Source organism: Callospermophilus lateralis, chromosome 3 (genome assembly GCF_048772815.1).
Source record: "Callospermophilus lateralis isolate mCalLat2 chromosome 3, mCalLat2.hap1, whole genome shotgun sequence".
In the NCBI taxonomy this organism is placed as follows: Eukaryota; Metazoa; Chordata; class Mammalia; order Rodentia; family Sciuridae; genus Callospermophilus; species Callospermophilus lateralis.
The window spans coordinates 6,890,710-6,905,738 of NC_135307.1; the positions used below are offsets into that span (position 1 = coordinate 6,890,710).

The 15,029-nt window shown below is 61.3% G+C and overlaps 1 protein-coding gene across 1 annotated transcript in view; it reads left to right on the top strand.

The window, feature by feature from the left end:
* Positions 1 to 15,029, top strand: part of Begain (brain enriched guanylate kinase associated) — a 31,795-nt gene that overhangs the window by 14,762 nt on the left and 2,004 nt on the right. Inside the window, exons 5-9 of the mRNA XM_076847902.2 lie at positions 5,590 to 5,723; positions 9,004 to 9,165; positions 10,295 to 10,361; positions 11,311 to 11,418; positions 14,556 to 14,639. Of these exons, the coding sequence (XP_076704017.2) occupies positions 5,590 to 5,723; positions 9,004 to 9,165; positions 10,295 to 10,361; positions 11,311 to 11,418; positions 14,556 to 14,639 (555 nt within the window). The remainder of the gene's footprint in view (positions 1 to 5,589; positions 5,724 to 9,003; positions 9,166 to 10,294; positions 10,362 to 11,310; positions 11,419 to 14,555; positions 14,640 to 15,029) is intronic.

Below are 15,029 nucleotides of genomic sequence, written 5' to 3' on the forward strand. Positions count from 1 at the left end.
CCTAGGCTCCTAGGAGGGGTGGCAGGCACTGGGAGGTTAATTTGGGAGCCCTGTGGGAGCCATCATTGCCCGTGAGGCCTTGGTCTGTGGTCATCTGTCTCTCTGTCCCCCTTCCTCCTAACACTGACTCTGGGCGGGAGGGATATTAAGCCACAGCAGGCATGGCCTGCCCTCCCAGTGGCCTCGTTCCCTGTGGGGAAGACTGACAGGAAAGCAGATCAGCAGGGCCTGGCTAGGTGCTGTGAAAGAGGGGGGCCCAGGGAGCCCCAACAAAGCTGGGGGTTGGGGCGCTCCTGGGGTTGACCATGTGGCTCACTGTCTGTCTCCTGACATAGCCAGCCTTGGCTCCCTGTTCCTATTTTGCCCACCAGAAGGACAGGGCCCCAAACGCACCACAAGGCTTCCTTGTCCCGGAGAGAGAATCAGAAACCTCAGCCTCGCCCGGGGCCTGCTGGCTGACCCCAGCAGCTGGGCCAGGGCAGGGGGGCCTGGCACAGAGGCTGCCTGCAGGTTGGTGTAGTAACAGGCGTGTGGCACCGGGTGTCGGGGCAGATGCTGGTAGGTGGGCACGAGGCGATGACGCCTGTGGAAGCTCCCTTTGGAGAGCTTGGTTTTCTTGGTCCAGAAGGAAATGAGGTCATGTGCTGTGGCTGGAGCCTTTGATTATCAGGTTCATTACTGGCCACCGAGGAGCCCATGCTGGGTCAGCCTGTCACAGAGGGGAAAGTGAGCCTGTCACCTCCACAGTGCATTTGCCTTCCATCTAGAGGGGTACAGGCACACAGTTGAGGGAGAGGTGGCCCTAAAGGGCGGGGTTTGCCTGGTAGCACAGTGAAGATAGATTAGGGATTTGAGGAGGCTGTGCGGTCCTTGGTGGTCAGTGAGGACAGGGCCAGTGAGGGGCTTTGCCGGCTGCTAGCACTGAAGTGTCAAGGGTGTCGAGGCGCATCGGAGGGTGGAGCTGGAGAGAGTGGTGTCGGAAGTGGGATTCCTCCATGGGTCTGACTGGCAGAAGCACCGTGGGCCTCACGGTGGGTCTGGTAGCCCACACACACCCTGCAGGCCCTCCCTGTGTGCTCCCATCCCAAGGCCGGAGTTGGGAGGCCTTCTGTGGCAAGCTTTGAGTCCTGGGCTACTCAGGACCTGGGAGCTTTGTCTAAAAACCAGGTCTGATGAAGACAGGTGAGGACAGTGGCAAGCCCTGACCTGCAGGAGTGAGCCTGCTGTGGGCACAGAGACGATGACCCCCTGTCCTGGCAGCCAGTCCTGACCCTCCTTCCTTGGGCCCCTGCTGACTATTCTCTGGGGACTGGGGTCCTGGGTCTTCACCTGGTGGCCTTCCCTGTGGGTACAGGGATCTGCCTGGATGTTTGGCCACTGGAGTGAGGAGAGCGGTGGCCCAGAGTCCTGCTCCTTGACCTCTGTGCACCTCAGTTCTCTTATCTGGGGACAGAGTGACGAGAGGCCCAGGCAACTGCTAGGTGCCGGTCGACAGTTTCTGTCCTACCTGCAAAGGTCCTGGCAGGGTAGATGGCACCAGCAGGGCCACCACCGAGGCCCAGGGAAGCAGACTCCTGAGACAGGCAGAAACCCATGGCCTCCGAGCATAGGGAGCGCCAGTTGGAGGTGCACAAGGGTCTCACCCGCAGTGAGAGGGTCCGCCACCTGGCTCCTCCCCTGGAAGGCACAGAGGCACAGGGCCTCCTGCATGGTGGCCTCTGCAGAGCATCTGGTGTGGGCCCCCAGGAGCTACCCCCACTGGGAGAGAAGGAGCTGGGTGGGGGTCACTTGGTCTCCTCTCAGGGTCAGTGTCGGCCAGTGGAGGTGGCCCTTGGCAGGAGCTGGAGTGAGCAGACGATATCCCTGACTGCCCCTGGCTGTCAGCCCTGGTGTTGGGAATGTGATGAGAACACAGGCTCCAGCGGCAAGTGACCAGGCCAGGGCAGCTGGCACCTCCTCACGGGCCCTGCAGGGGGGAGGCAGTCTTGGGGGATCTTTGCAAGCCCCCCGACTTCATCAGCCTCAACATGCCCCCCCACCCCCATGCAAGAGTGCAGCAGACCTTGCAGCCGGGTCAGCTGTCGCTCTGCTGTGCCCTGCAGTGTCCGGCCAGCTCGTGCAGGCATGCCCTGGCTCTGTGCCAGGCCCTGTGCACAGTGGTGGGTCCCTGCGGAGCTGGGCTCATGGTGTGGGTACAGTGAAGAGCCAGGGATTTTTGACCAGGGGCAGGACCTGATCAGGCTGGGTTTTACAATGGGCTGCTTGGAGGAGTCTGAGTTGGGGGGCCGGGGAGGGGCAGGAGGCCCTGGGACCCTGGCACTCGGTGATTAAACAGTCAGCAGCTCCACTGAGGACCCTGCCGAGGAGCCACGTAGGGAGAGTGGGGCCAGCTGGGGCTTCAGGACCCCCAGGTGCTGGGTGGGGAGGAGTTCACCTGGGCAGGAAGGAAGCAAAACAGATCCTGGCAGAGGGGACATGGGGACAAAGTCACCAGGATGAGAAACTGGCTGCAGCATGTGAAGAATGACAAGCAATTTGGTGTTGCTGGAGCATGACTGTCGGGCCCAGGCTGAGAGCTGAGGCCACAGCTGCGCCTGCGGGTGCCGAACGGGCCACACAGCATCAGGGGCACAGGACGGGAGTGGCTTTCAGTCCCTTGGCTGACTGTGGGATGGTGCCCTGCCCGTCACCATGCGGACCGGTGGGGAGCTGTCGAGCAGAGTCTGGTATGATTCCCCGGGGGCCGTGCTCGGGGCAGGTCATCCACAGCAGGAGAGGGCCCCAGGGAGCACCCAGATGGAGCTTGGGCAGGGGGACCCAGATGGGCTTCCTAGGGCAGGTGGCCGAGCAGAGCCTCCTGAGGAGCAGCGCCGTGGAAGGCGGGGCGGGGCGGGGGGCCTCCCAGGAGAGGGAGCAGCAGGTGGAGTCCTGGAGGGGACGTGAGGGCCACGCTGGGGAGCTCAGAAAGGTCTGGGCAGTTGTCCCCCAGCAGGGAGGAGAGGAGGCAGCCTGGCTGGACAAGGGCAGAGCACTGACCGGCTGTGCCCGGGGAGTGTGCGGGTGTCTGGTGCACTGGGCGTGGCTGGACCCCTCTTTGTGGCCTCTTGCCAGGCTAGAGCAGGGTGGGGCCCCAGCAGGGTTCCACAGGTAGCTGGCTCCTGCCTCCTGGTGGGGTGGTGAGAGTGCTTCCCCGGGACTGCTGTGAGGCATGGAACTAGTCCTGGCACAGCCTGAGCGTCCTGCCCTCTGCCCCTCCCCAGGGACCTGCGGCTGGTCCTGGAGCCCCTCCAAGCTGGTTAGGCTGGTCCCGGGGCCAGTTGCTCCCTTGGGGAGGAAGATAGGTGCTAACAGGGGACCCTGGCTGCTCCAGGTCCCTAGAGGTCGGCTCCTGTGGGCTCTAGGCCCCCTCCTGTGAGGAGAGGTACACTCCTGCTCCCCTGTGAAGATCCTGTGTCCATGTGGTTGTCCTGTTCACCATGGCCAAGACTTGGGCAATCCTTTGGTGGCCCAGGTCAGCCCTCTGTCTGTTTCTCTGCCCAGCAGTCTCCAAGCCCTCCCACTAGCAGAAGGAGGAGCACCCGTGCCCCAGGCAGGGGTGAGCCGGGCTGGTTGTCCCCAGGGCTGCATGGTTCCACCACACCAGCTCCTGCTGGGGCCCTGCTGGCGCTGCTGACAGCGGCTGGGAGCCGAGCGGGAGGTGGCTGATTCCCTCTCCCGCGGCTGCCAGGCCTGTCTGGGCTGCTCTCTGAGCGCCAGCAGGCCCCTGGCAGCACGGCCCTCCGCAGCAGGCTCAGTGCAGCTTCCGGCCGGCTCTTCTCTAGAAGAGGAGTCTACGGAGGGCCAGCAGGCCGGCTGTCCCCGAGATGGCTGTGCAGCCCCGGGCCTGTGGCTAACCCTCTCTACACCCCACTTTTCCCATCTCCAGGGTAGTGTTCCCCACATGCAGGCAGGAATGAGAATTTCCATGTCTTCCCTGGCTCAGAGCAAGAGTGGGTTGTCTCAGTGTTTAATGAATACCTGTGAGCGTCCAGAGTCAGACCTTGGGTCACCTCACAAGCCCTACTCCTTCCCTGGGCCTCAGTTTCCCCCTGGGTCCCAGCCTTTGTCCAACTTCAAGCTGCCCCACTCCTTTGAGACCTCACCAGGAGCATCTCTGCGGACGGCTCTGTCAGTGGGACCTCAAGAATGCAGACTAGGAGGACCCCTGTGGCCACGGCTGGCCTCTCTCAAGTCACCAAGGGCTGACTAGTTGGTTCTGACTGCTCCAAAGGGAACCTGCCCATTTGGCTTAGCAGCATTAGGGTCGTTTGCCAAGGGTGGACCCTGGGACAGGATTCCCAAGCCTAGTCCAACCAGAGACCAAGCACCTGCTGCTCACCACCACCTTCCTGACTCCTGCTCAGGAAGCCCGGGGCAAGGGGCCCATTTCACAGGTGAAGAAACCAAAGCCCAGAGAAGCAGTGGCCATGGTGAGGCTTGTGGCTTACTGCCAAGAGTTTCCCCTGGCTTCTGCTGCCCCCCTCAGCCCAGCAAATCATTGCTTATGGTGATTTTTTTTTTTTTTTTGGTGTCCAAATTTGATCCTCAGTAAATTTTTTTCTAATTTTTCATCCATGAAAAATATGAGAAATCCAAAAAAGTATAAAAATTTTTTTTCAATTACCCAGCATTCCACCACCCAGGCGTAACAAATTGGCATATCCTGCCTTCCACGATGCTCTGCAGCAGTCGTTCACTTAGACAGGATTACGCCACGCTCGCCGGCACGCGCCTCTGCCTACATTCCCTCAAGGCCTGGTTTCTGGACAGCATCAGAGTCTTTGGTGGTGGAACTGGCCCCTCTTAGCAGGGCTGACCTCCCACTTTGGCTTCAGAGCCAGCAAGTCAGCCCTGAGTGTCCCGGCACCCACGTCCCTATAAGCCCCTCAGCTGGGATGGCCACACAGCAGTCCTCTGGGGCTGGTGTGTGTCCTGCTGTCCTCCAGTAGGGCAGCCCCAACAGGCCAGGCCAGACCTGTGCTCTTTCCCACGCCACACTGTCCAGTCTAGACTGGCCTTATTCTTATGGCCATAGACTATGGCCTTATATCCGGGGAGCTTAGCCAGATCCCAGGGGAGGTGAGGTGGGTCCTGATCCTCTAACCACCCCCAGGTCCCACAGCCCACAGGACAGTCCTACAGGGAAAAGGGACCACCTGTCTCTCCAGCATCCTGTCTCTGACCAGTGGGTCTTGCACACTGGAAGTAGCCAGACAGGCACCCAGTCCCATAACAGGACAAGCACTGACAGCCCCAGAGCAGGGGAGGGGACACACTGTTCCACTGTATGACTCCCTCTGAGGCCTGCAGGCAGGGGCCTGCCACACTGGGACTCAATGCCACAGACCCTTTAGAGTGACCAGAGAGTTCTGACAGGTGCACCGGCTGGGACCCCTCTTTGAGGTTCCTGAATCCCTGGGCCTCCACCACCTTGAAGACAGGAGTCTTCCCACGGGGTGCACAACACATGGATTTCCCATCTCTTAGGGTCTCAGCAAGCGCCATGGTTGGTGCCTGATGGTGGCCCCGCTGGCCTCCCCATGCCCCCAGCCTGTCCCACCTGTTCTGAGCAGCTCTGTCCTCTTCGCCCACAGGCTGCGCAGCCCCTGGGTGCCCTCGTGCCTCGGGCAGCCCCGAGTCCTGCAGGGCCGCCTGACCAGGTCCTCACCCTCGCTCTGGGACAGGTAACACACCTGTTGTCTCCCCCCATCCCATTCATTGGTGTCTGCGTCTGTCCCCGGACATCCATCCCATGTCTGTGTCTGACTCCCCAAGACAGATGAGGAGGCTGAGAGAGAAGAAAGGTCTCCCAGGCCAGCAGAACATTGTCACCACACGCGGGCTCTGACCTTGGGCTCGGGCTCCTGTGAGTGGCCAGGAGTGGCCCTCGTGAGGGGAGACGTCTCCAGGACTCTTCCTGTCCAGGGACTGCTATGGCAGGGGGGAACCCCAGAGCCCACTCTTGCTGCCAGGTTAGGGACAGCTCCATGGGCCCAGATCAAAGCGAGGTGGTCTCGCAGGTGGCAGGCTCAACAGGGCTGGCACGGGAGGGTGGCCCCAACCTGGAGGACCACGACTGGCTGCTGCTAGCACGGCATCCTCCCTTCCCCATGCGTTGGCTAAGGCCTGTTTCTGGAGCCTGGGGACCCGCCAGGCCATACCCTGACCCAAGGCAGGACCCCGGGCCCCGGCACCTCCCCCAGGCTCTCAGTGGCTTGGAGGCCCTGCTTCCACAGCGCCAGCCCAGCCTTGTCCCTGTATGCCAATGGCTTAGGGCCCACCAAACGGGGGCCGGTGACAGACCTGCGCCCATGTGTGGGCAACTAACCCCGTTTACAGTTGTGGAAACTGAGGCTACAGCCAAGTGGGGCTCGGGTTAGTGCCCTGAGAGGGAGGACAGGAGGCAGGGTTGTGGCAAGACCCAGGTGACCACCCAGTATCCTCCTGTCCAGAACTTCTAAAGAAACTGAGCCTGTAGGATTGGAGTCAGCTGTGAAGGGCAGCAGAAGGGTCCCATGGCCCTCCCCACGTGGGGGTGCAGGTGACAGTCAACAGGTGGTCTCTGGGTCTGCACTGGATAGTTGAGTGACAGGCACAGGGGTCCGTTGGCTGCTGGGCACGGGATGGGTGGTGCCCAAGAGACGAGGCTGGAGATTAGACCAGGAGGGGTCCGGGTGGGGCTCCAATGGCCCTGGGCTTTGCAGAACAGCCTGGGCGAGGGCGGTGTCTGTGGGTGTGGTGGAGCCAGAGGGAGGGAGGGAAGACGTGGGGGGACACCAGTGTGGGTGAGCCTGGGACCTCACAGTGCAGGGGCTGGGAACCATGTCAGGAGCCTGAGTTGGAGGCTCCTGCAGCAAGGGGCGTGGAGGTGGCCACGGTGTGGGCTCTGCAGCCAAGGACTGGCCTGGGTGCAGCTTGAGGTGGCGGGCATGAGGGGCTGGGGTGCCATCAGAGAGGAAGTCACCCAGTGTGCAGAAGGTCCCCGGGAGGCCCAGGTGAACTGAGGCTCCGGAGATGCGCCCTGGGGTGGCCTGCCGTCGGCCCGCGCTCCTGCTCACCGCCCTCTCCACTGTGGGCCATGTGGGCCAGAACACTGCTCCCTGCTGTAAAGTCCCAGGGTCCGGTGGGGAAGGGGGCAAGCATGCCGGGTGGCTGGGGGACAGGGGCTGGCCAGCCCCAATGACAGTAGTGCCCAAGAGCAAGGTAACCAAGATGGGGGAGGGAGGGCAACCAGCTCTGAGGAGTCCCATGGAAACCAGGCCCCCGAAATGGGTCAGGGCTGGGTGAGGGCACAGTGAACTGCTGGCCTCAGAAGAACGAGGCCCCAGAACTGTCAGAGAGTACTCAGGGGAGGCTAGAGGAGGGGTCAGGAGTGAGGCCTGACATGGCCACTGGAGCAATGGACAAGGCCCTCCCTCTTCTCGAGGAGGCGGAGCCTGTAACGAGAGCTGCTTCAGGGAACATCCAACCTCAGGGGCTGCTGCCTGCCCCAAACCAGACACTGTCTGCAGTGGGGAGCCCTGGTGATGTGGGCACCCAGGAAGTCTGCTGCCCTGATGGGGAAGAAAATAGGGGCAGTGGGGCCAGCTGGAGTCTGGTCGCAGGATGCTAGAGGCTGGGCAGTCCAGGAAGGCTGCCTGGAGGAGGTGGGCAAGACCGTGGAGCAGCAGCCAGCCTGCGTGGGGGTGGGCTCCCCCAGCTGGGGGGCCTTGCCTGAGAGCTTCCCCTGTTATTCTGTCCCCTCTTTGGGGGAATTGACTCTTGGGAAGACCCGCCCCGCCCTTCTGTGAAATTCTCAAGCATGTAAGCAACTCTTTATTTTTATTTATTTTTAAAAATGCAGACCTGGGCAGGAATCCAAGAATGCTTAAAGGAGGCACACGGGTGCAAAGCGTGTGGTTCACTTGCAGGCCAGAGACTGAGGAAGCTCCTGATGGGGCCGGGGGAGCGGTCCTGTTCCTGGGAGTTGGAGGAACCCTCCCCTGTCCCTGAACATCCCTTGCTGGGTTTGGGTCGGGGAGGTCCTGAGGACACAGGCTCTTGCCCACATCTGAGCAGTCGAGGCTCTGGGCCCTGCGGGGTCTCCAGCATGACACCTGACCTCCTCCAGACCCCACGGTCAGGATGTTGCTGTGCACCTCACATCAAACCTGCCAGAAGTTGCCCCCCTCCAGAGCACTGGTGCTCAGGCCCCTACCCTGACCCCAGGGACAGTAGGGTGGCCTCCGCCCTTCTGGGAGCTCACGACCAGCTCCTGGGGCAGGTCACCCACTAGCCCCCGCCTGGTGCCCAACTTTACTTCAAGTAATCCTTGTCTGGCGGGTCAGAAGGGTAGCTAGTGTCTTGGGTGGTGCCGTGAGCAAGCAGGTGGCATCCTGGGGAGCCCCCAGTCTATGGGAAGGTGGAGCCCCAAGAGCGTCCCTGGCTTCAGGAAGGCTTCCCGAGGGGACCTGAGCAGGCAGGGCACTGCTGAGCTTCCAGTGCTGTGTGCCAACCCTGCTGGGTCCTGCCTGGGCACGGGGTGTCACCCCAAACCTCTCTTTGGCCCAGAGAGGTAGACACAGTATTCTGGGGCCACCAGTCAATTAGGGGAAGGGAAGTCAGGTCTCAAGCATGACACTGCCAACTCGGCCTTGGCATCCCTGGCCAGCTCCCAAGGGAGGCCTGGGGGCCAATGGCGCTCCCTGTACCAGGGCCCTTTAAGCCACCCACACACACTGGCAAGGTCACTCCAAGGTGACCGCATGGGGACTTACTTGCAGCAGAGGCACTTGGCTCAGAGCCCCTAACCCCTGGGGCTGGAAGTCCTCAGTGCCGCTGCTGGGGGCAACTGTGTGTGTGCACGAGTGAGAGAGTGCGACCTGAGTGTGGCATGCACCCACGGCACACGTCAGCTGGTCAGCTGCCCGCGTGGCCCGGCTGCCCGCTCAGTGCGCGGCCGGCCACCGCGGCATGTCGTTGCAGTGCGCTGCAGGAGCAGAAGGGTGAGTTGCGCAAGCGGCTGTCCTACACCACGCACAAGCTGGAGAAGCTGGAGACGGAGTTCGACTCCACGCGCCACTACCTGGAGATCGAGCTGCGGCGCGCGCAGGAGGAGCTAGAGAAGGTCACCGAGAAGCTGCGCAGGTGAGGCCGCTGGGGGAGCTGCCGCAGGAGGCTCCTGCCTGCCCAGGTAGAAGTCAGACCTTGTGCTCAGAGCAGCAGGCCAGGACCTGAACACAGGGTCAGCTGGTAGCAGGGACAGGCTCCTCCCCATGCCCTCTCCATGCCCGGCTCCACTCGGAGCCCCTCACTCCTGTTCATTTTGGGTGTGGTGGCAGCACGACCAAGATGCAGTCTCCAGAGGCGACTGGCCCAGCAGGGTCCCCAGTGGCACCCTGGGTCCTGATGGGGACGCAGTGTCTGGGCCTGGAGAGGAGACAGATGCAGAGTTGGGGCCCCTCCTGGAGTGGCTGGGGATGGACGCTGGCCAGCGACACCACTGCTCCTGTAAGATGGCGTCTCTCACCCCTCATGCACTTTCTCATCTGACACAGAGAATGGAAGTGAAGGCCAGCTTTGCTGTTGGTTTAGTTTGTTTTAAATATTTATAGAGAACCAGCTGGTGCTGCCCTGAGGGGGGCTGTCAGGAGGGCTGTTTGTCCCTCCCTGAATGGCCCCGTCCTGCTGAGCCTTCCGATGTCACCATCTTGTGTGGAAACCAAGCCTGGCCAGACCCCCATCACGGCCGCTGCCACTGCCTGCCTCATACCCGTCCTTCTGTGTCAGTTCCCCTGGCAAGCTGGGGCCGAGGACGCAACCCAAAGGTTGTGTAGAAGATGGAAGCTTCCCCCCAGCCCCTGCCACTGGAGGGGATCCACAGAGCCTCCACCTGAGGCCTGCCTCCACTCCTCCTTCCATCTAGACACGCGCCCTGGGTCCATCCCATGCCTTCAGTCTCTTCCTTACTAACGTGCAGCTGCGCTGTCAGCTGTGTCGCAAGGACTGTAAGAGCTGTGTGAATTTTGGGAGCAAGCTGGCCGGGACAGAGGACCTGACGGATCCTGCTGGGGTGGGGGCAACAAGTCCTTGGCCTGGCCTAGGAAAGCCTGGAGCCTTAATGAGGTGGTTTCTGCTCTGGGAGGAAGCGCACATTCAACCAAGGCGGGGCAAACAGGACAGGAAGTTCAGCTCCAGCCTGCTCAAAAGGCGCACGGCCACAGGGGTGCGGGAAGGCTGGACCTTGCATAGCAATGACCCTTTCCCTCCTGCGCAGGATTCAGAGCAACTACCTGGCACTGCAGAGAATCAACCAGGAGCTGGAGGGCAAGCTGTACCGCATGGTGAGGGTCACCCCGCCGTCACTCCCCATCCAGCACTGCCTCCTGGGGCCTGTGACTCTGAGCACATGAGGGAAGTGGCCCCTGGCATCCCCTGGCTCATTCAGGAACTGAGTCCCAGATCTCGCTTCCTGATGGCTCTGGGTTGGTTCTAGCCCTGTCACTGAGTGGGAGGCACTGCCAGGACAAGGACAGGGCTGGGCCGGGTTGCCCGGGCTGCACCCGGTCAAGCAGCCCGTCTAGCTGTGCAAGCAGAGGCGCAGGACAGAGGGCCTGCGCTGGGATGGAGTCAGCTCAGCTGCCCAGGGACTGAGGGGAGCCCTCCTTCAGGTGGTGCGAGAGTCTGAGGTGGGCTTGAGCATCAACCCACCCTTCCTGGGGACATTCCCCAGGCCCGGCCCTGGTGGGGGTTGAGACCCTTGAAACCCACATAGCACCTGGTGTTGCCTTTTCTCTGTGTGTTAGCAGGAGCAATAGCAATGGTGGCCATGGGCATCTGGTCTTGACTCTAAGGAGAAGGCATCTGCGACTCCAGCTTGGGGGTCAGGACAGGTTCCTCTCTTTATAGTTAGGCTGGTCTGGCTCTGCTGAGACCCTGCACAGGCCCCTTTTCTTCTGAGCCTCTGTTTCCTGATCTGTCGAGTGAGGCAGGCAGGCTTTGTGAGGCACAGAACACAAGCCATCCCCAAACTCCTGGGAAAGGATGCTGTGGGCCTGTGTTGCAGATAAGAACCGAGGCTCGGCAGGCAGTGACTTGCTAGGGGGCATCAGGCTTGTCAGTGGTGCAGCTGGCCTCAAACCTGGGTCAGTCCATGTTCCTAACCCCTGCAACCTGGGCCCCCAGCACCATGTCATTCAGGCTTTGGGACACAGGAGGCCTAATCCAACAGGCCTTGAGCTAGCCTGCTAGAGCTGACCACTGACCACCTCCTTCCATTTCCCTGTCCCGCAGGGCCAGCACTATGAGGAAGAGAAGCGTGCACTGAGCCATGAGATTGTCGCCCTCAACAGTCACCTCCTGGAGGCCAAGGTGACCATTGACAAGCTGTCAGAGGACAACGTGAGTGCCGTGTGCATTTGGCCCACGGAGGGCAGTGGGGCATCTGAGGGGGCTTCCTGGGAGCACTGGCAGTTGGGGCCTTTTTGACTTGGAGGAGCTCCAAGCCAAGGGGCTTGGCCCCAACCTGGCACAGGGGACAGGTGGCTGGGCAAAGTGATCAGGACTTGGAGGAGTGCTGGTGCAGTTGGGGAAGGACAGGTGGGCCACATGCTGCTGAGGCATCCCCAAGAGACCCTCTTCTGGGAGGGCTTGAGTTAGGGAGGGAATGGGAGGCCAGGTTATCCCACCCAGGGTGAAGCTTCCTGGCCCCAGGTGGGGTGGTGGCACTCAGGACTCGCGCCCCAGTGTTGCCCAAAGGCCTGTCCTCAGAGGCCCCATGAAATGGGTGGGCACTTTCCAGCGACCATGCTCTCAGCATTGATCGACCCCTTGCCAGATCTAGCTATCCTGAGACTTTGATATGAACAGCACGGGCAAAAAAAATTACACCCCGCCCCCCGCCCACATGGAGTTGACATCAGAGAGGGGATGGCAGACAGTAGCAGTAACTGCACAGCCCTGGAGATGGTAGAAGGGCTCTGCTGCAGAGAGGAGAGGAGCCAGGAGCAGGACGAGGAGCTGCCAGTGGCAAGGTCTGCAGACTTGGCTGGGTGTTTCTGGAACAGGCTGCTTGAGCCAGGACCTGAAGGCAGGGGTGGGAGGAGAGACCCTGCAGACACCTGGAGAGGACTTCTTCCAGGCTGAAGGGCCATGCTGCCCAGACCAACCTAGAGAAAAGCAAAGGGGCTGTTGCAGCTGGGAGTGGGGGGCACAGCCTCACTGCACAAGGTCCATCAGGAATCTGGACTGTAGTCTGAGGCAGGGGCCCCCGAAGTCTCCTGAACAAAGGAGCAGTGTGCCTGCACTTACAGTTCCACTGGGCTGGTAGCTAGTGAGGACTCAGTGCAGGGGCTGCTGAGGGGAGCGGTAGGAAGGTCAGAGGAGACCAGGCCACAATCCACAGGACAGAGAGCAGTGGCAGCCAAGATGGTGGCAGGCAGGTGGGGAAAAGGGCTCATTCCTGGCAACATTTTGAAGATAGAGACGACAGGACGAGCCCTTGGTGTGGCATGCAGGCAGGTGATGAGTCTAGCGAGCCCCAGGGATCGCAGCCTGAGCAAGGCATAACCACCTGTGGAGGGGTTGGTGTGGGTGCAGCGAGGCTTGGATTTGAGAAGTGCACAGCACATCCAAAGAGAACGGTTTTGAGGGTGGTTGGGTACCAGGGTGTGGAGCTGGATGCAAGCCTGTTGTGTGTGGGTTGAGGTCACAAGGTAGTGAGTGCAGGGGAGGAGAGGGGAGGCTACAGGCCACGGGGACTCTCCAAAGTTGGTTAATAAGTTGGAACTAGCAAGGACAACTGAGAGTGAGTGCTAGCAAGAGGGAGACACCAGGCATGCGTGGTGGCCCAAGCCACATGATGAGGAGGTGGTCCTCAGCAAGCTGGCCAGCTGTGTGACAGCTGCTGAGAGCTCAGGTAGGAGGAAGCCAAGAGCAGCCTGGGATCTGGGGACTCTGGGATTGGAGGCTGAGTGGAGTGGGGCCTTTGATAGTGAAGAGGCAATTCCAGAGGTGGGGACAGGAGGCCCCAAGCCCAGACCACTCCTGCACGCAGTGTGGCTCTCGCAGCAGGCATAGAGAACATGGTACGGGGAGACCTTTCCTCAAGTGCAAGGCCAGGCCCTCTGTGTAAGTTGCCACCCCTCTGGCACATTTCTGTGTGGGTAGTGCATGTGTGGAAACTGAGGCACAGCCAGCTTCAGTGACCAGATCACCAGCGGTGGCTCACAGGCAGAGCAGAGCTCGGGCTCAAGGCCACTGGGTCCTTTCAACTGCACCAGGCTCTTAGTAGGTGCAGCACCCCCTCCTGCTCCCTCTGCTTGAGAAGGCCATAGCTTCTCCCCTGAGAGCCAGCAACTGTTGCCCCTTGGGAAGAACCTGAACCTGACACCCTCTGACATGGACAGTGCCCAGCCAGGGGCCCTGCCAGTGTTATGTTCTCACTCTGGGGACCATGTGCATGGCAGAAACTGTCCCAGGCCTCCAAATGGCATGCCCTACTGGCTGGGCTGGTGGGGGTGCAATGGCAGAGCCAGGCTGGCTGGGCAGTACCAGAGCTGGCTGCTCTATGAGGCAGCCTCACAAGGGCCTCACAGGGGCCAGTTCTCAGTTGTCACTCAATTTTACTATTCCTAGGAGGCCCAGGGAGTGTTGAGAGGGGTTTGCGGACCTAGGTTCCCTCCACTATGCAGGCCAGTTGGGGCACCAGCCTCAGTGAGGGTGGGGGTGCAGAAGGCTCCAGGACATGGGGGAGGCAGGAAGGAGTGCCCATGCTGTGTACCACCTTGCCTGAACTTGTCCTGGCCAAGCTGGACTTTGGCAGCAGCCCTGGCCAGGAGCACCATGGGGCAAGGCAGGTAGATGGTCAGAGCCCTGCTATGGGTCTGGAGTGGGTGAAGGCCTCTGCAGCCACAGGCACATGCAACAGAGATTTTCAAAGTCAGCCAAATCCCCTTAAGTCCTACTGTTTGCATCTGTTTTTAGCTCTGGAGGCTGACCAGTCCCTGTCTGTACCCAGAGTCACACACCTTTCCCACTCTAGCCCAGCACCCCCAGCCAGCCCCATGGCCAGGCAATACTCCGAGTGGGGCATGAGCAGCAAGTCTGAGACTAAGGGTGGCAGGGGCTGGGGAGCCACCCTCATTCCTGCCTGTCACTGCCCACCAGGTCATCTTGGAAGGACCCCCGGGGGCTGAGGGGCAGGGAGACCAGACCTGGTGGACAAGCCTGGGGCCTACACTTCCACTGCCCCACCTGTGGGAGGTTCTGTCTCAGCAGGGCCCTGGGCCACATCTGGGCAGCAGCAGGACTGTCTGGCAGGACCCTGCACACACCAGCAGCTCCAGGTCCAAACAGGCCCTCACCTGCGGGCAGGAATGCAAAGCCCAGAGGGATGAGGCCAGGAGTCCGTCCTTGTCCTGCCAGCCACAGAGCCGGGTCTGCCCACCCTCCCATTGCCCACTGGCCATTCGGCGCTGGTCAGGGCAGCAGGGACCTGCCAGGGCGAGCTGCGCCAAACGCCTTCTCTTGTCTTCCAGGAGCTCTATAGGAAGGACTGCAATCTAGCGGCCCAGCTGCTGCAGTGCAGCCAGACCTACGGCAGGGTCCATAAGGTGTCCGAGGTAACGTGACCCCGCCCCAGCCAGGCCCACCCTGTCCCAGGACCACTCTGGGCTCCTTTTGGGCCGGCCCCACCCTGAGGCCACCCCCACCCTTGAGGAGGAAGATGCCGGGTGAGCCTGAGCCCCTCGACCTCCTCACACCTGCGGGTCCTGGCCTCACTGCCCCCACGCATCCTGCCTGCCCTGGCTTGGACAGCCTGTGGCCCTCTCCAGGACTCCCTGTACCCACCCCTCTTCCTCTGCTTCCTCTGGGGCTGCTCCTGTTTCTGCTGCAAGCCCCCATCCAGAGCGTGTGACTTCAGAGCAGCCCTGGGGACTGGGCACAATGACAGTCCCACTTTAGAGACAAGAAACACGCCTCAGGGGACAGGACTGACCAAGGGCCATGGT